This window comes from Primulina eburnea, unplaced genomic scaffold (assembly GCF_022965805.1).
Source record: "Primulina eburnea isolate SZY01 unplaced genomic scaffold, ASM2296580v1 ctg739_ERROPOS11973397, whole genome shotgun sequence".
Taxonomy (NCBI): Eukaryota; Viridiplantae; Streptophyta; class Magnoliopsida; order Lamiales; family Gesneriaceae; genus Primulina; species Primulina eburnea.
Window position 1 is genome coordinate 1,910,303 of NW_027331510.1, and position 24,606 is coordinate 1,934,908.

At 34.2% G+C, this 24,606-nt stretch overlaps 5 protein-coding genes and 1 pseudogene across 10 annotated transcripts; 3 read left to right on the forward strand and 3 right to left on the reverse strand.

The window, feature by feature from the left end:
* The first annotated feature begins 117 nt into the window (after positions 1 to 117).
* On the forward strand, positions 118 to 1,792 carry LOC140822264 (uncharacterized). Its single transcript, XM_073183011.1, has 2 exons — positions 118 to 818; positions 1,446 to 1,792. The coding sequence occupies exons 1-2, from the start codon at positions 168 to 170 to the stop codon at positions 1,764 to 1,766; spliced, it is 972 nt and encodes a 323-aa protein (XP_073039112.1). The 5' UTR covers positions 118 to 167; the 3' UTR covers positions 1,767 to 1,792.
* Positions 1,793 to 3,103: 1,311 nt separating this feature from the next.
* LOC140822204 (uncharacterized) lies at positions 3,104 to 4,138 on the forward strand. Its single transcript, XM_073182941.1, has one exon. It carries the CDS (start codon positions 3,104 to 3,106, stop codon positions 4,136 to 4,138), a length of 1,035 nt encoding a protein of 344 aa, XP_073039042.1.
* A 2,956-nt stretch (positions 4,139 to 7,094) lies between these two features.
* Positions 7,095 to 9,796, reverse strand: LOC140821965 (thioredoxin-like protein AAED1, chloroplastic). The gene is made up of 7 exons (XM_073182657.1): positions 9,307 to 9,796; positions 8,215 to 8,261; positions 7,994 to 8,108; positions 7,824 to 7,868; positions 7,676 to 7,735; positions 7,506 to 7,601; positions 7,095 to 7,415 (listed from the first exon to the last, which is right to left on the reverse strand). Exons 1-7 carry the CDS (start codon positions 9,601 to 9,603, stop codon positions 7,296 to 7,298), a joined length of 780 nt encoding a protein of 259 aa, XP_073038758.1. The 5' UTR covers positions 9,604 to 9,796; the 3' UTR covers positions 7,095 to 7,295.
* Positions 9,797 to 10,727: 931 nt separating this feature from the next.
* Positions 10,728 to 13,214, reverse strand: LOC140821992 (NADH dehydrogenase [ubiquinone] iron-sulfur protein 4, mitochondrial-like; annotated as a pseudogene).
* Positions 13,215 to 13,584: 370 nt separating this feature from the next.
* On the forward strand, positions 13,585 to 17,791 carry LOC140821808 (single myb histone 1-like). Of its 6 annotated transcripts, none has more exons than XM_073182416.1 (8): positions 13,585 to 13,813; positions 14,528 to 14,675; positions 14,748 to 14,943; positions 15,107 to 15,324; positions 15,972 to 16,056; positions 16,336 to 16,419; positions 16,877 to 17,220; positions 17,568 to 17,791. In XM_073182416.1, coding segments are annotated over exons 3-8 (882 nt in total). In that variant the 5' UTR covers positions 13,585 to 13,813; positions 14,528 to 14,675; positions 14,748 to 14,793; the 3' UTR covers positions 17,569 to 17,791. The 6 variants fall into 6 exon arrangements, with proteins under 6 accessions (XP_073038517.1, XP_073038518.1, XP_073038516.1 ...); XM_073182417.1 differs by having other exon boundaries at positions 14,528 to 14,613; XM_073182415.1 differs by having other exon boundaries at positions 14,559 to 14,675.
* A 2,296-nt stretch (positions 17,792 to 20,087) lies between these two features.
* Positions 20,088 to 22,302, reverse strand: LOC140821897 (heat shock factor protein HSF24-like). The gene is made up of 2 exons (XM_073182571.1): positions 21,795 to 22,302; positions 20,088 to 20,680 (listed from the first exon to the last, which is right to left on the reverse strand). Exons 1-2 carry the CDS (start codon positions 21,996 to 21,998, stop codon positions 20,147 to 20,149), a joined length of 738 nt encoding a protein of 245 aa, XP_073038672.1. The 5' UTR covers positions 21,999 to 22,302; the 3' UTR covers positions 20,088 to 20,146.
* Positions 22,303 to 24,606: the final 2,304 nt, after the last annotated feature.

Sequence of the window (24,606 nt, forward strand, 5' to 3'; positions counted from 1 at the left end):
AATTTTGATTTGATTAACTTTTAAAATTTAAATATGGTTAAAATTTAAATTTGGTTAATTAATATCTCTTTTAACTTTGTAATAATCACTTTCTCTTTTGAAAAATCCAAGCCAGCCAAGAGTTGGTTAATTTCCCTCCAAACCATTAAAGAACGCTCTGTAAATCAATGGCGGAGAATCCTCCGCAAGCTTTCAAACAGTACATCCTTGAATACACACTCGCCCACTGCGACCGTGCGAATGCTTGCACAGTCCAATTCTCCCCCGACGGCCTCCTTATAGCCGTCGGTTCCGACCCTACTGTTCGCACCTACATCATCTTCCGTCAAAAACCCATCCTACACAGAGTATTCAGTGGCCACGCAGGTCGTGTCACTGACCTTTCCTTCTCCTCCGACTGCCGCTTCCTTGCCACCTCCTCCTACGATACCACCGTCCGCCTCTGGGACGTCTCCAGGGGGTCCCTCGTCAGAACATTGACCGGCCATAACGGTATTGTGTCCTGCGTGAAGTTTAATCGGGAATCCGACATGATCGCCTCCGGATCCTTTGACGAGACCGTCCGAATTTGGGATGTGGACACTGGAGCATGCAAGAAGGTTATTCCCGCATTCGCGGGTCACGTAACCGGCGTCGATTTCTATCCGGATGCATCGATGATCGTTGCATGTGGCCTAGGCGGGCTCTGTAGGATTTGGGATACGGCTACTGGCAAAAGGATAATCACGGTCAAGAAAGCGGCCATTCCGCCTGTTGGTTCTGTCATGTTTTCTTCCGACGGGAAGTTTGTTCTCATCGGAAATATGGACAGCACAGTAGTGAGTTTCTTTTCGAACAAATTAAATCACGACTAGCTAGATTCGAGCTACTATATACTAACTTAATCTTATCCTACGAATTTGATAACTAATTTAAAGAATTGGATCAGCAAGAAATTGAATCGTATTGTGTATAAAGTTAATGGATTTTCTGTCCAGTCTTTCGACAATTTTGACTTTTCCATCTTCAAGATTGAGAGATCTGAAAACAATCCACATGACGACTCCTCTTTGTTTTTATTTTTTCGTGTTAGTTAAAATCATAATCCTCCAAAACAAACATTTTACTTTTTGTATCAATGATGTGTATCTTTGAAACTCTCGTGAAATTTTCTCCATCAATCAGAAAGAAATTAATTTTCTGTTGACAAGTTCTATCCTCTTTTCAACTGATCTGTTACTTTAGGTTATGTAAACTTTTTTCACAGAAATTAAAGCTATTTGATTGTTTATATATATTTGTAATTAAAAAGGGTGCTTGAATACCGAAACCCTTTTTAATGACACTTTTTCTAACATTTAGAAAATATATCTTCATCTTATAGTTTCTAAAAAAGTAGTAGTCATGAAATACTTTGACGGATCATCGTCTCACCTAATATTTCATGAATAACTTTCTTTTTGCAGATGATTTGGAGTATGTCTCGGGGCATGCTTTATACCCGACAAGTCGGACATAAGAACATGACTGGTTTGTCGACGTTTTTAAGAGCAGATGAGAGGTACGTGGTGATCGGGTCCGAAGATAATTGCTTGTACATTTGGGAGGTCATGTCTGGGACACTGGTTCAAAAAATTGAAGCCCATACGGCACCTGTGCTTTCTGTATCATGCCACCCGACTCGGAATATGATCGCAACCGCGTCTTTTGAAGACAGCAACACCGTCAAGATTTGGACGCAAGATTATTCTTTTGTTTCTGATAAAAGAAAATCACCAAAAATCTAATCTAATACAGTGAAAAACTTGAGACTTGAATGTACTCCACTGAAAATCATTTGCCATTTAATTTTCTTGGTGGACGGTATTCCCCACGTGTAGTTTGACTGAATTTTGGATAAATTTGTTTTAGACTCCAATCATTAATCTCTGTCATAATAATGATACAGATCTATAATCAAAGTTTCAGATATATACTTGATGGAATATGAAATTGATCTCCACGATAAGTGATGCACACTGTTCAATTTACAAACCTTTTTTTTAGATGCGGTACAGATATCATGCAATATATTCTAGCTAAATGTATTATATTTGGAAATTTGGCTTTTCTGTTCAAATGGTATTTTCATTTTTTTTTACCATTTCGGTCCTTTGTTTACAGTTTTTGTCATTTTTCCAGGAGAAGTCAAATGTGAGGCCAGAAATATTGGTACCGTATTAGTGTCACATCACCGCTATGAGAACAAATATGAAATTTCCCAAATATTAAAATAATAAAGATTGCTATTAAGAATTTTTTTAAATTATAAATATCATAATAGCAAAAAATAAGAATAAAATACTAAAATTACAATTTTCCCTTTTAAATTCGACAATCTCGCTGAATTGATCAATATACCTCGATGAAATATAGGATGGTTCTACACCATTAATATGCGGAAAAAATAAAAAAAAAAATACAGGAAAAATTATTAAAAATAATTGTTTAAAACCGAAATTTAATTCATAAATACAAAATTCACAGAAAAACTAATATATATAACGTACCACCAAATTGATAATTGATCAACAAAATAGGGTAGTGTGCTGGGTTACCACAAGAAAAAGCCTAAATGTTCAGACTTTTCTCTCATTTTCTTGCATGAAAATAATATTTGAATTTGATAAGCAAGAATATTAAAAAAATGTTTTTTATTTTTAAGATATATAATCACAATCAAACGCCACGAATAATTTCGTGCTAAATTTTTATTTATTTGGCTGAAAATAAGGAATATAAAAAGAGCGCATAGATGCGTGTCTTGTATTAAATCATGCATTTTGTTGTGGTTATTTAGTAAGATTGAATCAGCATAATCAAATCAAATACCCTAATTAATCACACTAAGATTGGGTAATTAATCACATGTATATATAAGGAGCTGGAAGAGACCAATTCAAAGCTAGCAGTCGTTTTCCATCCCGAGTCCAAATCAAACCTCATTTTCTTCCGCCAAGAATTCTTCGTTCAATTCAGATACAACTCTTCCGTCAAACACGCTACAGATATAAACAAAATCATCACTCTTTAATTGATTATCTTTACATACGCACATGCATGATTTGATCTTGATCAATATTCGATGGCCACAACCTTCGTCAAGCCACTCAAATCCCACTCCGTTGCCGACGCCGCCGTGAACTTTGCCGGTACTAAACCCTTAAAAGTCTGCTTTTCGTATGCAGCTTACGCCAAGAACTTGATACACCGCCTCCTCTCCTCGAATATTCCAGTGGAAGTTGGCCTATCGGATGCCGAATTCTCCGCCGTCGAGTCAACATTTCATGTTAAATTTCCGCCGGACCTCCGGTCCATCCTCCAAGAAGGACTGCCTATTGGCCCAGGATTCCCTAACTGGAGATCTTCGTCCAAACAACAGCTTGATATTCTTACGAATCTTCCCATATTGGAAATCTGCAGAGAAGTTTCAAGAAATGAATTTTGGCTAGAGTCTTGGGGAGATAAGCCTGATGATGGTGATAAATGTGTGAATTTGGCTAAAGGGTTCTTGAGAAAAGCTCCGGTTCTTGTTCCGATTTACCGGCACTTTTACATTCCGGGGACGCCATGTATGGCGGGGAATCCGGTGTTTTACGTGCATAGAGGGGATGTTAAGTTATGGAGTTTTGATATTGCTGGATTTTTTCAACAGATTGAATTCGAAATGAGTGGAAATAGTGATAAAGTTTTAAGGTGTCCGAGGTTTTCGGATTTACTCACTGCTCCAGCATGGGCCGCCACGGAGGCGAGGAGGATCGAGCTGTGGTCGGATTTGGCAGAAAGAGTGGGGGATGTGGCAGCGCGTGTTGAGACGTGCGGGTGGTGGAGTGGGGAGCTGGGAGGATGTTTGGAGGACGTGTGTTTGAGATTGAGGGAAGGAGGGTGGAAAGAAGAGGACGTGAGGGAGATGATGGTGATGAACGGCTGTGGTAATCATGATGAGAGTTTTGAAGAATATTGGGGATGTATGCGGCGGCGCGTGAGAGTGCTGTCAAGAAGATTGTTACATGGTGGGTGGAGCATGGAGGAAGTGGCAGAGTCGCTTGGATCTCCGGAGGATTACTTTCGAAACCGGATCGTGGAAGCCGAATCTTGCTTTGATTTTGCGGTAGTATGAGGTGATACGAGAGTTCATAGAGCCTTCAAGATTTGATGATCATTAACATTGATTTTAAAAAGAATATTTGAATTTTTTTTTAATATTCTTCGTCATAACAAATTGAAATTATTAAATAATTCTTCTATGCACACGAGTTTTTACAATCTACATGATAGCCAATTATATTTCTCTTTCATTAATCAGGTGTATCACAATCTATATGGCTATTATTTCAGTATATGTAACGCACAGCCACAATTTAGTTAACTGACATGCAGCCGCCTACTTGATTTAGTCTGGATGAGGGAAGCAAGATCCACCGAGATTTCTTGCAAACGAAGCAAAAAAAGAACAAGAAAAGCCGTTGATTACCTATGAATTCAGGTAAGAATTGTGGTTAAAGATGAAGGGTGGCTGCGCCTCTGTAATGTTACCCAAAAACCAATAATGAGAATTCATTACTGGCGTGTCCAAAGTCAGCAAATATTTTGCAGAAAGACATTGCTTTTTACAGTTAAACCAGATCTTAGATCAGTAGGTTACCACTGCCGCATTTGTTAATCTGCGAGATAATTTAATGCGTCTAGTAAATTTTCTGTCCCACCTTTTGTTGTAGGGCCTTCCTAGTACTCGGACGCTGGTGGAATACAGACCGGACCTATCAACGACATTTTATTTATTTAATATTATCACTTCAACGAAAATTCAAATTTAATTAAAAAGTATACGAACTTAGATGCGAACACTTGATCAGGTTTCTCCATTACTCGACAATTTTTTTGGTTGGTCGTATGTATGTATGATGGATATTATAGATATGATACAGAAAAAAACAAAAGAGGGACTTTTTAGCTCAATAAGTGAAATAATGTTCCACAACCTTGAATTTTTATTTATCGGGTGAGCTTCATTGATTGTGAATACTGCTGGCTGCATATGTACATATCAGAATCTCTGCTATAAATTCAAGAAAGCTAGTGATTCAGAGCTGTATACATATGATTGCCTTAATGTACACATTGATGCCAACTGCCAATCTCACTCATAACTAATCAAAACAGTTCCATAAAGATTTTTACATGCCGTGTAATACTTGGAGAAGTAATAAATTTGCTTTTATGCAATAACCGATCTACAGATCTTCATATAAAAATTTAAAGTATTTACTTGACCATGGAAAGTCTCACAGGGGATCTCCTTTCTTGGTCCATGGATGAGGACTTATGGCCCCATAAGCAAGACACAAACTTTTGATGGGTTTTGCGTGAAAATCTCCCGGACGAACACATGTGCGAGTTCGAGAAGGATTCCAAGTTATATAAAGGAAATTATGGGTTAAAAATGAGGTTTCCACATTTACATTTCCAGTTCATTGGCTTGTAGTTAGAATTGTAATCATCTCTAGCGTATGCAGCGGCTGAAAGTTCTGAGGAGTTCTTGATTTTACTTCTTGATTGGGGATTCGAAGGCACTTGAATGGCTACACAATGAACACAAGAACTACATCTCCCCTCGCATCGCGGTGGCCTCGACCCGATTTGCGGTCTTAGGGTGCTTAATTTTTCTTCATTCACGAACTAAACCACAAAATAACTATAATGAATTAATTCAAGATCACATCATTTTCAAAGAATCCAAATTTATCAACGAAAGGATATCTTTTTCTTGTTTACCTTCTTGTTGTCAGCATTTGGCGACAGAATTCTGCCTGGAATATGAAAAACTTCATTATCAATAGTCTACATTTAAAACGTATCACTCGTGAAGTGATCCAGCATAAGAAAGTGAAATAAAAGTAACAACAGATTTAATGAGAGGGGGGTTGCAGTTAGAATCAGACAGAGACATACCTTCTAAGGTTGAAATCAGGAGAATGAGAAAATACATGGCAAAAAAATGGCGGAATTTATAGCGGCATATGGGAATTTGACTGTGATTGTGACCCATAACTTCAAATTTCGATTAGAAAAAAGGCTTGCTGTTTGTAACTGAACATTACATTTGGAGATATATTGCTACAGCTAGCTAGTCATAACATTTCTCAGTTCTTGTGGGGGGGGAGGGGGGGGGGGGGGGGCAGAGAAGATAGAACTCAATGAAGAACAGTGTAAAAGTAAAAAATTTAACAAAAAAACGGAGGAAAATAACAGGGGATTTTGTAAAGAAATCCTAGTTGCGTGAGCCACTTTCAAAGAAGATTGATAAAGGCGGCGAAAGCGAGGAATGTTTTGGGATTTGGGAAGGCGAGTACTAAAATGAAATGATGAACACAAGGTGCATTAATGGGGTTCTCAGTATATATATTTATCTTATTTAAAATTTTGATTATATAATATATACACACATCTTATTTGAACGTGAGTATGTCATTCATCAGCCAATTTGAAAAGAAATTTTAGATTTTTTTTAGTAATTTAAATTATACAAAATTAATCAATACACTAATCGACATAAATACACAAAAATTTAAAACAAATTATCAAAATTCAGAAATTTTTTCACTAACAACAGAAATCAATTACCAACATTATGTCTTTAGCATATTTTTATTTAAAAATTTTATATTATCAACAAATTTATTTTTAAAATCTAAATTTTATAATTAAAAACCATAAAATTTAGCTTAAAATTCAAAAAAAAAATTGAAAGTAAAACTTAAAATTTTATTTAAATTGTTAATTTCGCTCAGACTCATTTTTCGCTTTTATTAACATCCTTTTATCAATAATCACATCAATTTTTTTCAATATATATATATATATATATATAGATATATATAGATATATATATATATATATATATATATATATATATATATATATATATATATTAATATACCAATCATTCCATTAATTATAATTATAAGTAAAACGGTAAAAAAAATTATATTATATCGATATACCAATCATTCAATAATTATAATTATAATCAAATTAATTATAATTATAATTAAAACGGTAAAAAGGCCAATCAATAATTGAAGGCATTTAAATGGCTAATAATAATAAACTCTGTTCAAGGGGAAAAATAAAATAAAATAAAAATTAAAACTGCAATCCCGACATAGCTCCAGTGCCACAACTGTGGCTGGATTTGAAGCTCGATCTAAACCATAAACGTGTTATTATGGATCATAACTATACAAATCCATCACAAGATAGATGGAATCAAGAATTCAGGCTGCGGTTGCTTTGCAGCATACATCAAAGACTTGATCCAATGAAGCATGGTCCCCCGTCCCTTCATCCTTCCTCGCGTAAAGCAATCGCTTTCCTTTAAACACAAACATTCCTCCCTGACCATTGAACCAACATTGTCGAGCCATATTATGGATCTCATCTTCATACTACTTTTTAGTGTGAAAACGTTGACAACGAAACGATACCTGTTGCAGGACGCTGCTTCTGTCATCGGGGGTGGCCTTAATCGTGTAATTCTTCATAGCTTTTTTCAGTTCCCCAATTCTTGAAAACACCTTAGTCTATATAAAGCAAATGCAGTCGAAAATTGAGTCTCAAAAAAAGGAAAATAGGAAAGATTTAGTGGAGTACATACGCTGGCTGGGTTGAAAAATGTACGACCAAGGCCATAATACAACCCCAAAAGATCATAAGCCTGAGTTAGATACCAGCAAAGTAGAAGAAAAACTTAGAACAAAGCACATGGAAATCGGATGAATTCAAATAGAGCAATAGATTATTACCTTACGATCAGGATCAGCATAAAGGATATCCATCGGGAAGGGTAACTGCACGCAGTTGCATACTGTCAGATTACAACAGTGATAAATGTGTGCCCCAAGTATAAACATCGTGAAGTCTATCCTATATAAGTAGCACAACAGATTGTTACAGAAGCAGCAAAATAATTCACCCTTTCAGCAAGAATACGAGCTTTGTCAGGAGTACCAACACCAACAGCAATTAGCTTCACACCAGCTGAGTCGAACCGCTCTTTTGATTCTTTGAGTGCTGAGGCAAGTTCCCAGCTAAAGGATGGAAAAGAAAGAAGCGTGTCTATAAGGCCAGACTTGGGATTTCCACAGTTATTTAGCAAAATGAATTTCGTGGTACGTGTAGTTCTTTAGTATTTACCAACAAAAACATCCGAAATGTCTCAAAAGTGCAACAACAGCGATTCCCTGGAAATGGAGAATTATTCTCAAATTGCCAAATAACATTATGTCGAATTTTAATAAACCTTAGACTTCAGCAGTTAAGGTCACACACAAAATTAATTCATTCACAGGAATAAGTCTAACAAGTTCGAATTTATACGCAATAGAAGATCAAGAAGACCATATATGTTTAAAACAGATTCATCGGAGTCAGCATATTGAACGACAATCAGATGACCACAACACCAAATCAAGATTTCCGAGAAGTTCGATTATGTATTTGCAGTATAGTTTGAGTAAGATATGTAACTACAGGAAAGGAGTTTCACCGATCAGAATGAGCTAACTGAAGAACAAATCCATATTCCATCTGCTCCAAAAGACTGAGTGGAGTCAAATTTATAACACATAACTTGAATATACTAACGTTATTTGTTAGAAATCATTTCTCCCAAAAATTCAAGCTTACAACTCCATATATGTAGGGGGATCTCCGAGATATCCACGTACTTGATCAAGATCGGGCAATCAACACCCAAAAATAATAAACCAACCCAACTAATGGAACAAAAAGGAAATTATTTCTAGTTTCTAATTCTTTTCTACAATTATATCAAGACAACATCCAAAACCAAGCAACCATATCTTGCTCCAGTTACCTTATGATCCAGTTTTTTTCATTGAAATATAAAATATTTTCAGTGTGAAACCTTCCTCGGACTGTTAGTATAACATCCAACTTAGTAGCAGGACACACGTTTTAAGGCCCAGTGTCCAGAAAAAAAAGGATATAGATCTTAAATTGGTTTTGGGTGTTCTTTTTTTTTTTTCCAATTATCAAAACTTTCGATTAATCTCATCCAATACTTTCGACCAACATATCCGATAAGAAAAAGCTTAGTGCTTGTTAGTACTGCCAGTGGATAACTTATTAGGCTTAATAAACTCCAACACTCTCAGTTCCAGATATCAAGCACAGGAGATAAAAACCATAACACCACCAAAAACAAATAACCAATCCCATAAACTAAGACTTCCAAGGATCAAACAACTAAACGTCTAACAGCACCTCCTGTTGATCCCAGAGGTCCTTGAATTTGACGGGCTCCCCGGAGGCCGTTAATATCCCAATTTCCCCGAGCACTTCAGCGATGTTATCTGACACGCACGCGGAAGAAGCAGTAGCCATGAGTGGTCTTCCCGGACGGGTGTTTCCTGAATAGAGGGGTAGAGCTTTCCAGATGGACTTTGCTGAAATGGCAGGTAAATTTGAAGGGAACAGTGATGATCCAATATGGGTAAACGGGCTAAGGGTTTGTGTGGCTGGAGATGAGGCCAGGAGACGTGGAGATATTACTCTCGCCATATGAAAGCGGATGGGAAATCTCGTGTGAACTTTCTGAGATGTTCGTTCCCGTCAATTGAGTTGGTAGGAGCAGACCCAATCCGGCCCGTTAGACTTCTGAATTTAACTACTCTCGAACAGTGAGTTGGTTGGATTGATTAGATGGAACACAACCTAAGCTCATATGCTTTTGGATATTGTAATCCCGAAATGGGAACATAGTTCTGCAGTCATAATTGGCGCCACAAAAATTAAAAATACGCCAGCTTCTATCTTTGTTAAATATCTCGTTGTCCACTTTATGCATATTGTCGAGATAATATTTATTTATTAAATATATAATTTTTTTTATGTTATTACATCGAAAATAAAGTAATATTTTTATAATTCATATTTATCAAACAAAAAAAATTCAAGAGTTTATGATTGAGATCAAAATCCCTACTAAAAGAAATGGGATAATTTTTATCTACAAAATAAAAGGGTATAATTTCAGTCTTAAATTTAAAAGAATATATGGCACACGTACACATTATTCGTTAAAATTGATTAGGAGCGCCAGCTTTTTGTACGAAGAAGAACAAGATGAACATGAAGGAATGATTGTTTGCATGGTGAGGGTTTTAAATGATCCATTAATCCACATCCTTTGCTTATGAAATCCAACAAAAACATTAATTCCAAATAATATAAAAATATATTTTGAGAATAAATTTTAAAGAAAAGAAGCAAAACATTGCCTCGGTATTATTAGGACAAAAAATTGTATGCATCAACTCATAGCATGAGTCCATTAACAATGGTATGGAGCAAAAAACTGCACTTCAAAAAAAAAAAAAAAAGAAGGAAAATGAAGTCGTGATAGTTATTAATTTATAACACTTTTGAAGCTTTCCTTTAAGAAGCTCTAGTAGCTCAGTTGGTTAGAGCACATGTAACTATTGTTTGTGAATCTTTTTTTCAATTTTTCTCTGCTCATGGATAAGCTGATGTTTTGCTAACAAATGTAACCATTCGGTCTTGTCCAGGGATTTCCTGCATACAAAATGGATTCTTGAACACCAGAAATCATGGGTTGGTTGAACATGATGCGTAAAAAAATTTGACAAATGCCAGGGTACTGAGAATCAACAACACAGTACATATAAATGAAATCATGACGTGGAGGAGTTTATTCACCAACTAATTCCAAAAATCCCAGGTTGGAAATATATTGTCCACTGAAGGAAAATCCATTATGCATATTGAACATGAAACAATAAAATATTGGTCAAGATTTTGATCACCCAAAGCACAAAAGATTAAATCGGAAAATTTAATTTAGTTCACATCTGTCTTCGGAGGGCCCTTCCATTTGAAATTGTCAGCATATGTTTTCACCTGCAAGCAGATAATTCAATGATAAAAGCAGAGATAAGTCGAGGTTGCTACTTAAGTTCAAGCCACAAGCTATAACCAGAACAAAAGATCTGAAACAAGTATCTCAAACCTTCAATAATGGTGTCTGGTGCTTCTTAATCTGCAAGTCAAAAGTTGCAGAGAAAGAAAGGCTCGATTTTTCAATCAAAAGCAAGTAAAACAAAGCTTTAAAAATATAGATGAATAAGACTAATAAAAAGAGAAGGTAGAACCATCAATGCAAAATCAACCTACACTGCCTCATCATGACCTGCTTGCCTTCGTGTTCCAACTGTTACTAGTGCGAGACATCCTTTCCTCCAAATTCCGTTTATTTTTTGACAAAGGAAAAACATGTGGAACAGTATTGAACACATATAAATGCTAATAAAATGTCAATATCACCAACCTGAATCCAACAAGGCATCCACACTAACAGCACTCAGCCCAAGTCAAACATAAAACAGATAATCAAGGAGTTCTATATTTAATCATATTAAATTCATGTAGTTTCAGCCAAAGCAAGTGATAAACAGTCATTCAGAATATTACCAATCCCTTTGTCAGAGGAATCTTATCTTAGATTTTTCCACACTCAAACCAATACATTCCAACAAATCCACAAAGTAGCAATATGTTGAAGAAATGACTATTCCTTAAGATCAATAGTGTAGGAGAGTAAAAGAACTACAAATTCAGCAAAAATTTGTATAGCAGGTATACTGAGAAACCAGTTATACCGTGTATTCCCAACCATGCCTCTCGGCAAAGGATATTGCAGCTTCTTGACTCTCAAAACTTAATGCAGAATCACCAACATGTGAGTATGGGTCCCCTGTGGATGTCCAACCCATCAATGGATTTTCCCATCTGAATGCCACAAATAACACAATCTTACTGAGTGATTGTAAAATATATGACGAAAAGTTGACCAGTGAGTGAAACATGTGATTCAACAACTAAAATCGAACTTACGGACAAAGAGAGAGAACAGTGGATAGCTTTTACTCAACCAGCTTTTTGCTAACGAGAGAGTAATAGAAAAATAAGGCGGGTATTGGGGGTAGGTATCATAAAAGAAACATTTTTTTCTTTCCCCCATATTTGAATCAAAAGAACTTCCTGACCGATATACGTGACAAAATGAGCACTGAACTTTTGGTCAATCAAATATTTTCTCATACAAGATCTACTTTCTCAGCACTGAATTAGTCCCAAACTCGGACACAAGGCATTAAGCCATTAACTATGTCATACAAGTTATTTATAATTAATCTCAGAACATCTAACTTATAATAGCTTCAGTTTGTTTAAATGGAACCAGTCCCAGTCCCTGTGAAAGAAAAATGGTATCCACTACATGCATTTTCTTCAGCCAAAACAAGTCATAGAAAGAAGAATGGGCTACGATTAAAACAACTCATCAAATCTAAATTAGAGGGCAAAGACATATTTAGACAGGGAAACAGAACATTAATAGAAAAAAACTGCATACTTCTGTGTGGACAAAAAATTAATCTTTCACCTCCCAAGTTTTCCAGAACCTTGTTGTGTAGCAGTTCGAGCAGGTGAGAAAATCAGAACCTGTCAAAACGTTAATTGAACTAAAGTAGCATTTGTTATGTAACGGAAACAAAGCTTGTCCATCACACCTAAATTCAAAACGGAACGACTAGATAAGCACAGAAAAATCAGTTCTACGGGACATATATTCGTATTACTCTTGATATGGTTGTTACATACACAAATACAAGAGCAAAATGAAACAAACAATAAAATGATACAAATTCCGAAAAATTTCAAGTTGATTATGCCGAAACCCTACCTCGCTAGTTCATCAATTAATCTAACAAATTAATTCACCATCCAATTTGGAAAAAGTTAAACTTCATGCCAGAAAAAAACGAACAAAAATAAAAATGAACGGAAAGATGATGATTGTACCCTTCGGCGGAGGTGCTCTTGAGGAATACCAGAGACGATACCAATCTCTCCAGGTGCGATTTCAACCAGCGAATCATCCGTGGAGAAAGCCCTCGAAAATGGAGAAATCTTCAGCCGATATGAATTCACGGAAAGGGAATGCCGCAGCCGTTGCAGTGAGCTCGCCATTTGCTTCCGATTTTCCCGATCAGTGCAGAAAATAGGGATTAATTCTCTGTTCTGACTTCTGTATCAGAGCATTTTGGGGCGAAAATGAAAATAGTATAAAATTTGGGAACGAGAACTTAGGGGCCCGGGTCCAAACTCCGGCTCCGTGTTTTGTTTTTTAAATATATATTTTTTAGTGCTTTTCATAATAGCTTATATGAAAATAATAATAATAACAATAGCAATAATGTTTAATTTAAAAAAAAATAATAATGGTATCAATATTAGGGAATTTTCAACTTAGCCAAAATATCGACAAAATTGATTTTGTTCAATTTATTAAAATCTCAACAAACATTAATATAAAAAAATATAAAAGCAAAATCAAGTAACCGCGGTTTCAAACCCCGGCCTCTCTCTATTTGGTAAATTTGTTATTTTCTCGTATTTACTTAGTTAATAAACCCTTAACAAACAAATATTGATATTAATTAATTAATTAATTCGTTAAATTCGTGATGTGATAATGGTCAACAAAATTTGAGAATCGGCTCTGATTCTTCGCGAACTAGTCAGTCACCCACACACACACACACACACTAGACTGTGGAGCAGTCAGCTCTCTCGTGTCGGCCCTCAACCATTTTGTATAGTTTGGAAGAATGAGGTCCTAATTGAATGTGCCAGTGGTTTGTCTTGATTTTTTTTTTCTTTTCAACATTTGATCTTCGGTTTTGTTCAGGTATGGTTTTCAAAATTCTCTGCCACCTTAAAATCACGTGTTAGTTTTATCTCATTTTTTCGATGGGTTTTTGATTTAGTTTGACGGAAGTAATAAAACTTTTCGATGATTATACGAGATTCTTTTCGGTCCTTTTCTGTGTCGTGTGTTTCTTACCTCAATTTTGCACGGAATACTAAATTTTAGGTCGTGGGATTTGTGTAGGGATGAAGAAAACTCCCTATTTACGAGAAATGCTCAAAGCAAAATTTTTTACGCTAATTTGGAAGATGAGAAAAATAAAATTTTGGCCTATGACTTATGCGCGTAAACTCAACGAGTGGAGCTTTGAATCTTTTGGCTTTAATCTTCAACGTACATTTAGAAATTGAGTTGTCTTTTAGTTTGTTGAGAATAAGTTGTCTGTTTTACTGTTAATATTTTAGCGGCTTGGTTTAGACCTTGCAATTAGTCAGTTTTTTTGGTTTTAATTATCTACATTATGATATGCATTGTTTTACTCAATCCTTTTGTTCTGGTAAAGTATTTGAATGGAATAATTATGCAATAAGATTATTATCTTTCTCATTCTGAGTCGATTTATGTTACCCGGTGCTTTTAATGCTATCTTTTGAAGTTTCAATGGTGTACTTGTTTTGTAAAGATTGTTATAGAAGCCTAGAAGATGATTATTTTCGTCATTTAGATCCAAGATATTTGTTTCCCGAAATTCAGGAACTGATCTTGCTAATCTGCCCACCTTTAGAAACGTGTGCTGTTTGATGACGACGCTTGTGTAAATACTACCAGTCTACATTATGGTGCGAAAAACATGAGGATAGAGATAATTTAATTTGAAAGGCAGTTCTTTCTTATGTTTATGGTATGTATATATTTCTTATGCATATAGTTCGCATGGCTTAATTTAGTCCTTTTAATGTTTTTCTTGTTGTAGCAATAGGGAGCAAAACTCCTGAGATCACTTGTCTTGACTACTGGTAATGGGTGCTCCAAAACAGAGGTGGACATCAGAAGAAGAAGCTGCTCTTAAAGCTGGCATTACAAAATATGGAGTAGGAAAATGGAGTACCATACTTAAAGATCAAGATTTCAGCGCAGCCCTAAGGTTGCGTTCGAATGTGGACCTTAAGGTAAGAAATGTCGAGGTTTCTCATTTACTTTTAAGTATTATTGATTATCTTAGGGGGGATTTCTTTATCATGATTAGGCAAAAAAAATTAATTTGTTGCATGAGAAATAATGTAATGTACGAATCTTTTTGGGGGAGCTGAAGTATTTAATCTCAATGAACAGGATAAATGGAGAAACTTAAATTGCATGGCAAATGGTATGGGCTCAAGGCATAGGGTTAGGATTTCACATAAAAGTAGTCAGGCTACCAACAAGCATGGTGGAGATGCTGTGGTTCATGAAATGATCATGGAGAAGGATTCAGAAGAAGTTGATGTAACACCAGTTACAGAATCTATTGAAACTTCATATGATGCTGGCTCGGAAAGTCAGGATTCAAGGTTGAAAGAAATAATATTCCGGGGTCACTGTTAATTAATGTAGCTTTAATTTCTAAATGCGGTTGTTACTGCTCTATTTTTCCTTGGAAATCGGGAACTAGTAGTCGATTAATCATGGAGAGTATAAATGTGTGAATGCATAACCCATCAAGGGCCTAGAGATGCACATGCATACATATTTCTGGTTCCATGAATGCTCTATGTCAGTTCTATATAAACAAAGTACTAATAATAATCAAGAGCCAATTAACCAGGATTGCACACAGTAAAACAGCACTGTAAGGCTCCACATGCTACTGTTTTCTTTAATATATTGGAGTGTGACAGGTTTGAATTCATTGAATTTTGAACCTTCGATTTTTTAAAAACTCAAATGTCTAAAATCAGAAGGGGATGCCCATTCGAGTTTTAGTTATGACATCTATTGTCTTCTGTTAATCAACCAGTTAATGGATAATTTAAGCAGCTCTCTGTTAATTAACCAGTTAATGGATAATTTAAGTCTAGCTGCTTATTATGTATTCACATTGCTCATGAAATCTATTATGACAATCTAAAATTTTTTGTCTTGGCTACATTTTGAAACGGTATGTTATGTCTATATGCTGCTTGATGACATGTGTTTGGTACTGCACCCTTGAATGAAGGCTGAATGATCTTATATTGGAGGCTGTAACAAAGTTAAAGGAACCTCGAGGATCTAGTCAGCATGCTATCGCTCGATGCATAGAGGTAATAGATTTAATAGTGATAATATAACAGAAATACTATCATAGTGATATGGTAATTGATGACAATGAAACAACTGGCGATTCTTGTCGTGTTCCTTAGAATTTTGGGAGTAAAGTTTTTTATTCTAATTACCGTAATAATACACAGTTACCTAACACTTGATTTGAGGATGCAGACGTCAATGAAATTAATGGGGTTATCTTCTCTTGCTTTCCTTGTGGGGTTATCTGATATCGTTACGATTCTCAGTTTCTCACTTTATTTGTTTGGATGCTGTAGTTAAATCATGCTACACCTCCGGACTTGGAAAGGACTTTGGCCACAAATTTGAAGCTTTTGACCAAAAAAGGACATTTAATTAAGGTGTATAGCTGCAACGGCCTTCGTTTTATCATTGGAACTTTTTATTTTTGGGTGGAAATGGCTTTCTTTAAAAAAAATTGGTGTAGGAAGTTAGCTAAAGGTGTAAAATATGAAATTCCTTTGCATGGATCAGGTCGTATATTGTATACTTGATAGTGCAATTATGAGGCATAATAAATTTTATATCACAGCTTTCACCTGTGAGGCTGTGATTTAAAGTTCACTTGGTTTCATGTTAGTTCTTTTTCAGAATTTTATTTTTCCTCTTAAACCCCCCACCGAGTTGGCAAAATTGGAAGGGCGATCGAAAAATCAATGTACTGGGCTATCATAAATTTGTTATGATTTTGTTTATGCTACATGAATTAGAAACCGGCATAAAAAGGATGGGTTATAGCTGCTGACAGGCTTAGGTAGTTTTTATTACAATTGTAATATACAGTGGTTCTATTGACAGGTGAAGAATCAGTATAGGATTACACCAAAATCAACATCTTCTGAAGTGGGGAAAGACACACCTTCGACGCTACCTAATGGAACAATGAATACTCTTTCAGAAGCAGAGAAAATTGGTGCGATTACCAAAGCCCAGATTGATGCTGAGTTAGAGAAGATGAAGAGCATGACTGCTGAAGAAGCTGCTGTGGCCGCTGCACGAGCAGTTGCAGAGGCCGAAGCTGCAATTGCCGAAGCTGAGGTGGCAGCAAGGGAAGCTGAGGAGGCCGAGGCTGAAGCTGAGGCAGCACGTTGTTTTGCTGATGCGGCGATGAAGACTCTGAACTGTAAAACGATTCAAGTCTGGTAAAATCGTTTCCTGAACTTTGAATAACTGCAAAAGTACCGTAAATGGCATCACAAACTCGAACTTGAACCCCTTAAATTATTCCCTTTACTTGTATGACGTACAAATGATTTTTGATTCTTAAAGATGATCTAACCCATATATCACCTTTTTCGGTTTCTAGTCCTGGTTGTAGATATGTCTGAACCATAAATTTTCAATGTAACACTTTAAATTTTCCTTAAAATTTGCGAGGCATCTGCTGCAACCACCTGATGCAGAATTATATATGATTCTTGGTGTCTAGTCACTAGCAAATTTTGTCTATCTTGAACTCACCTGATCCCTTTTTTTTATGAATATGCAGAATCTCTCGGTTCCGCCTCCAATTGGAGCGATTCGTTTTAGGTTAAGGAATTTCATGGCTCTTATGATATTTTGCAAGCATATATCTACTTATAATATACGCGAGAATCGTCACAAGCATATGTGAAATACTTCGTAGATAGAAGGTGCTAAACATTGCATCTCATCTGTGTGGTCTATGCACATTATTGTGATATATGTGAAGGAAATAATGTTTAAGTTTGATTTTTTTTATTTATTTTTTTATTTTTTTGCTTTCTTTAATTTATCTTTTAAATTTATTAGTTTTCCTCGATCGAAAAACCAATGAAGAAATCGAAAAATGAACGTAATTAAAATCTGAGAATTCTTTCTTATTGCTGTGATGTAATAATGTACAGTTTGGCTAAAGATTATTGTTGATTTTTTTTTTTATAATTTGACAACGTAAATAAAATGCTGACTTTTAGTTATAATAGATATATATCCTTGTATTGTAATTTTAACGAATGAAAACATGGTTTTGTCCTGCTGTTTTTTCTCTGTTCAAATTTGTCGAATAGGATAATCTGATTGAGATGAAGAACTGTCGCACATTTCGGTGAGGACGTTTTGATGATGGGATTTTTTCAAAAACAAATTTTACATTCTGACACTGTCGCGATTTACAAAGTAAAAGAACCAAGCATTGTATATTGCCCAAATAACCTAGGAAAACTCGAACTCAAGTCTGTTTCAATAGTTTTATTCTTGATTATACCATCCCTTTCAGCTAAATACACATTCTCCGTATCTCCCACATTTCTCTCCAAACATGCACATGATCTGTTTCAAGAACTTTGCTATGAGCTCATTGCCGGAACACATGGACGTGACGGAGCAGGAAATTCGGAATCTTGGGGGGTATGATCGAGAAGTTGAAGTTGACAAAGGTGGAGGGAATTGGTAACAAGAGTTGAAGAAACATGGTTCTTGTTTCTCTATACTTTTTAGTGGGTTTTCAAACACGTGGATATTTATTATATTAAAGACGGATTATGTGGCCATATTAATGATATCGTGTTAATCATTTATTAAATTAATAACAGACACTACATCTGTTTCAAATATATAAATTTGAAAAATAATTAGAAAAACACAGTTTATTATTATTTTTTTTTTTATAAAACCTATATAATTTCAACGAAGAGTCGAGAGTATATAAAATAGAGAGTATGTCTATTGTGAGACGGTTTCACGAATCTTTATCTAGCTATGAGACGGATCAACCATATCGATATTCACAATAAAAAGTAATACTCTTAGCATAAAAAATAATATTTTTTTATGGATGACCCAAATAAAATATTCATCTCACAAAATACGACTTGTGAGACAAGTTTTTGTCTAAATCGAACACTAAAATGAGTTTACAACTGGAGCATTTTTTTTATGAGTGTGTCTTATGTAAGACCGTGTCACGAATCTTAATTTGTGAGACGGGTCAACCCTATGGATATTCACAATAAAAAGTAACACTCTTAGCATAAAAAGTAATACTTTTTCATGGATTACTCAAATAAGAGACCCGTCTCACAAATACGACCCGTGAGACCGTCTCACACAAGTTTTTGCTTTTTTTATATAATATAATATATTTAGCTGAAAAATAGTAAAATTTCTGACGTGATTTGATTGTTTATGTTGATGTTTGTTTGTTAATAGGATTTGTTTGTTAGTTTTTTTTTTTGGAAAAAAAAAAGAAGAAGCCATTTTTGTTTTAATCTCCCAACTCTTTCAACCTAAAAGTCCCCTCATTAATACCTTAAAAAACAAAGCGAAGCACAATATAACGTATGGTACATCTGAAAACTTTTAAATTATATAATATATAACAATATTTTAATCTCAGACCTTTGATCGAACGAATTTACCTTGAAATAACGGTTTAAAACACTTTTATATTATATAAAATAATATTTAAATTCTAAAGCTTGTATGTATAAATAATAAAAAGATAGATTTATCAAGGTTTAACAAATTAAATAAGCTCACCTACTACGAAAATAATATTTTTAATAAAGTTCAAAATCAAAATAATCCTATATATATATATATTCAAAAAAAATTAATTAAAAAATAAAATCTAAAAAAATGTAAAAAAAATTGAACCGGTCCGACATATTTTTAACCGGATCACCGGTTCAATATTGGCATACCAATTTTTCCCAGTTTGAGCGATCAAATGTTTTGGGATTTACCTGTTTCTATGAGGACTTTGGATAAAATGGTTTATTTATTTTTTTTTTTTATTACAACTCACGCAGGGGAGGGGGATCGAACCCGGGGTGGGAGGCCAGCTAATCCGGCGGGTGAGACCATTGGGCTAGAAGCCCGGTCTCGGATAAAATGGTTTTATAGAGCTGAAAATGTGATTTTATTCTATTCAACATATGGGAAGAGTCAAATAGAATGACTCTTGAATTAGCTTGAAATTTCATCGAATATAGAATGGATCTTCTGATTTAATGTTTTATGTTTTGTTTTTTTTTAAAAGAAAAACAAAATACAGATGTGCAACTTGGACCGGCTAATATTGAACCACAACAATGACATCAAAGGCTATGCCCGTATTCCTTTCTTATTTCCTTCTAAACTCCTCTTCTTTTTCACGATGACCCCGAACAACTTTACACACTTCTCATTTTCGTCGTCATCACAATTAGAATATCCACTTCCGCATCCGCTACCCTCCGCCACCGTCGGCGGCTCGCAGTCGCAGAGATTCAAAATACGGTTGATCTGATCCGGTTCAACCTGCATGCTCTGAGTTAATAAAGAAATCAAATCATTGCACTGTCTCTTGGTTTGTACTAATTCCAAGTTCAGCATCTCATTATCTTTCCTCAGATTTTCGTTCTCCTCGAGTAAATCAGTGATCCGAGCTGACGCCCGAGTATCTAGGGAACCGGTGGAGCTCGAGGCAAATTCATCAGCGGAGCATGCAGGTGAAGCCACATTACCGGGCTTCCTGCCTTCCGGAGTTTGTGGCGCCGCCATTTTCCGACGATGGATTTCGGTGAGGAGCTCTTGTTGTCCTTGTTTGAAGTTTTCGTTGGCGAATTCCCATTTGTTCTGAGCAATCTTTCGAAAACCCTAGAAATAGCCAGTTAGTGTGAGTTTGATCATATTATATGTGTATTTTTCAAATACTTGATTTAGATTTTAGTATATTATTTTTTATATATTAAAATGATAAATGAATAAATTTAAGATTGGTATATTTATCCAACGAGTAGTAGTTGATTGAGAAAAAAAATTATGAGAGATGATTAAATTACTTATTACTTCGCAGAATGAAATCTTCATAGCAAATAAAAATGAAATGAGGAAAATTTAAAACTAGAAAGAAGTTTTGGTGTTACACCATATCAAAATAAAGGTTATTCTAATGAAGTATTATATATAGAATAAGTATAAACATACTAAATAACATTCATGTTAAAAAAATTAGAAATTAATTATCTCGTTAGTTAGATTAGAGATATATTTAATAATTTTAAACATTAAATATATAGTACCATAAGTTTTTTTTATTATTATTATTATTATTTGGTGTTTGGTCTAATACTTCTTTAGTTCTATGTGTAGACTTTTGGAATATTTGACAGAGTACAATTGACAATTGTGGTCTTTTAGAAACAAGAATTCAGAAAAAATGAAGACAAAATTATATTAAATAAATTCAAAAAAAATAAAAAAAAAATTAATGTGATAATTATATAATATAATTTGTGTTAAGCATGTAATTTGTCGTAAACCATAGCACACAAACTTCTCGATCGACCCTGAGATCATCGTTGGGTTTGACTTTTGATGAGGGATAAGGTATTTCTTCTCAGTAATATTGTTTTCAGCATTTATATCCACATTCTTTCTGTAATTCTCATCAATTTTCCATTATTCCCAAATCAACACAGTAAACATTAACGACAAGATCCACTAAAACAATCATATATCGAACCCTCGAATTTAATTAGTTGACAAACGTGTAGTTTTGACCTTATATATATAGGGATTATTGCTGGGATGAAACATAACAAATTTTGTAATTATTGTTTCATAAAGTTTAAGCTTGATCTTTTATGAAAATTCAAAATTTTGATGCAACTAATAAGTATAAATTTCGTCGATCGTTTCAAATCTCGAATTTTTTTATATAGACCATAAGAAATAGTCATGAAAGAAGAACAAATTAAAGTAGACTTACATAGGTATTAAGCTGACGGATAAAGCTGGAGAAATTGTTGTGCTTGAAGTAATTAGGCAACAAAACCTTTGCGAATTCCGCTGTCTTCCACACCACAAATCTTGTTCCATCCTCGTTCCATGAAACCACATCGTTACTACTTGGATCGTCCACCATATTGTAAGTTTTGGTTATAAACGGCGTCGGAACACGCCTCTCTGCCATATTTTAACTCTTCCCAGGCCAGAAAGATGTAGAACTGATGAATTCTATGATATGAAAAAATCAGAATCTAACTATCAAAAGGGAAGTTGAGGGATTACCAACCAAGATATATAGAAACTTAAGATATATCAAATCATCCTCAGCAGTTAAATTTGTGATTCGAGAGGGTTTTGAAGAACTAGCTAGCAACGTCCACAATGATATTTTGTTTTCATCGACTTCTTCTTCAATTTCTTTGACAATGGTGAGAGGTTTATGTTATTTTTTCATAGGCGTGATTAAATAAAAGCGTAGAAGAATACAAAAATAATAATGCGGCAGTCAAACGAAATCGAGAAAGTGATATTGTGTTTCTTGAAATATTTAGAGAAAAACAGCCCACTTTAGTTTACTTTTCAAACTTCTACCAATTTAGCAGGCGCCCATTCATTCATTGGCATGGATTTTTTTGGTCCATTGATATAGAAATTAATTACATAGATACAAAGTTCGTTCCAGAATATTTTAATTGGTGTACGTAGAATAAGGTGATGGTAACAGAGAAGAGTTGAAATTGGGAAAAAAAGGTTTGAACAAGCTTGTCAATCATACCATCTACTAAGAAATACAAGGGTCGTCACGACGAGGTATCCGAGTTACTAAGATAGTCTGTCGTATAAGATTTGTATAAAATAGTTTACTTGATTAATGTGATTTTATATATTATTGTGTTGACCGAGAGTTTATCCCATCTGAATCGAAAGATTACAGTTGCCGGTTCCATTATTATTAAATTAAAAAGAAAAAGAAATCTAAGTGTTGATAAAATTGAACACTTCTTATCACTGTTCAAAACTTATTCAGTGCAGTTGACATAAGTAACGTAGTTTACATGATATTGTATTAGCCCGATGGTCAATTTAGTTTAAATTAAAAAAAGCAAAAACTTGTATGCGATCTCACGGATCGTATTTTGTGAGACATGTCTCTTATTTGGGTCATCTATGAAAAAGTATAATTTTTTATGCTAAGAGTATTACTTTTTATTATGAATATCGGTAGAGTTGACCCGTCTCACAGATTAGGATCCGTGAGACGATCTCACATGAGACCCACTCAACTAAAAAATAGCTTTTGTGGGTTCTCCTTTGCATTTTAAAAGAAAAAATACTTACTAGTAAAGCAATTTGTATCTTATAAATAAATATGTTTACATGTCATAAACATAAAAATAAATAAAATAATAACAAAATATCTATATATAAAAAAAGACTATTCAACTCTTGGCATACTCCACAAAAAGAGACAACCAAAAATGCTTCAATGTTAATACGATAATATTTTTACAACTTGAGTCACTTGACCAATATCTTTCACCATAAAAAAATCTTTGCTTTCTCGAAAAAAAATTAAGAAAACCAATAACAAAATAATGAGAGACTATACGACCATTTTGATATATAAAATAAAAAAATAAAAATTAAAAAAGAGAAAAAAAAAAAACCAAATACAAATAGAACTTGAAACTTAATACTTATACAATAAAAACCCTATTCACTGAGTTACAATAGTTTACATAAAAAAATTTAGCACTTTATTATTATATATATTATTATAGTACATATGATGATCAAAATATAATTATAAGAAATAGTAAGAGACTACTTCGTAATTTTGATACATGAATAAAAAAATAAAGAGAAAAAAATATTATAATAGGAATTGAATATACAACTTGATGTTTAATAAATAAAAATTCTATACGCTAAGCTAAATGTTATTTGCATTAAAATTTTAACATTTTATTATATATATAATTATTAAAATAGACAATGACACCAAAAATTAATTATTTTATAAATCTCTAATATAATAATATATATTATATTTGCCTTTAAAAACATTTGAGTGGTAGCAACCCAAATATTATTTTCATGAAAATTTTACTGATCAATCTTGTTATCTGTATAAATTTTTTATTTAAATATATAATAATCGATATTGAACATGTCTAAAATATTTTATAACTCGTGTCTAAATAAAAAGTTATTGTCAACATATTGACATTTCCATTCATTAATCAAAACTTTTATACTTCCTAGGCCCGTATTTTGCGGTGAATTGTCACATCTGCCCGCCCAACCTTGTCTTTATCTCCTTCCTTCACTCAATTGATTTTATACTATCCCGATATTACCTTTTTGTCCTCAGGTTATTATTCAGACTTTTCTTTACGATCCTTGCCTACGCGACTCATTTTAATTAAAATTGCTGTTTTGACCTACAATCTTTATTGTTTTTACATTTTCCGAAATATTACCAAGATTAATATGCCAAAGTAGTAACACATTTTAGTTCCAAATATCAGATAATACCGATCCAAAATTATCTAAATAAGGGAAAGTGAAAATAACATAAAGAAATTACAAAATTACAAGCAAATTAAACAAGAATAGGTCGATCTCACGAGTTTTTGTCACGAGTCAGTCCTACCAATATCACAATAAAAGTAACAATTTTAGCATGAAAATAATAATTTTTCATAGATGATCCAAATAAAAGATTCGTCTCACACAAATTTTTGCCAATAAACAAATGCGGGACCAAATTGACAAATTTCCCACCTCAT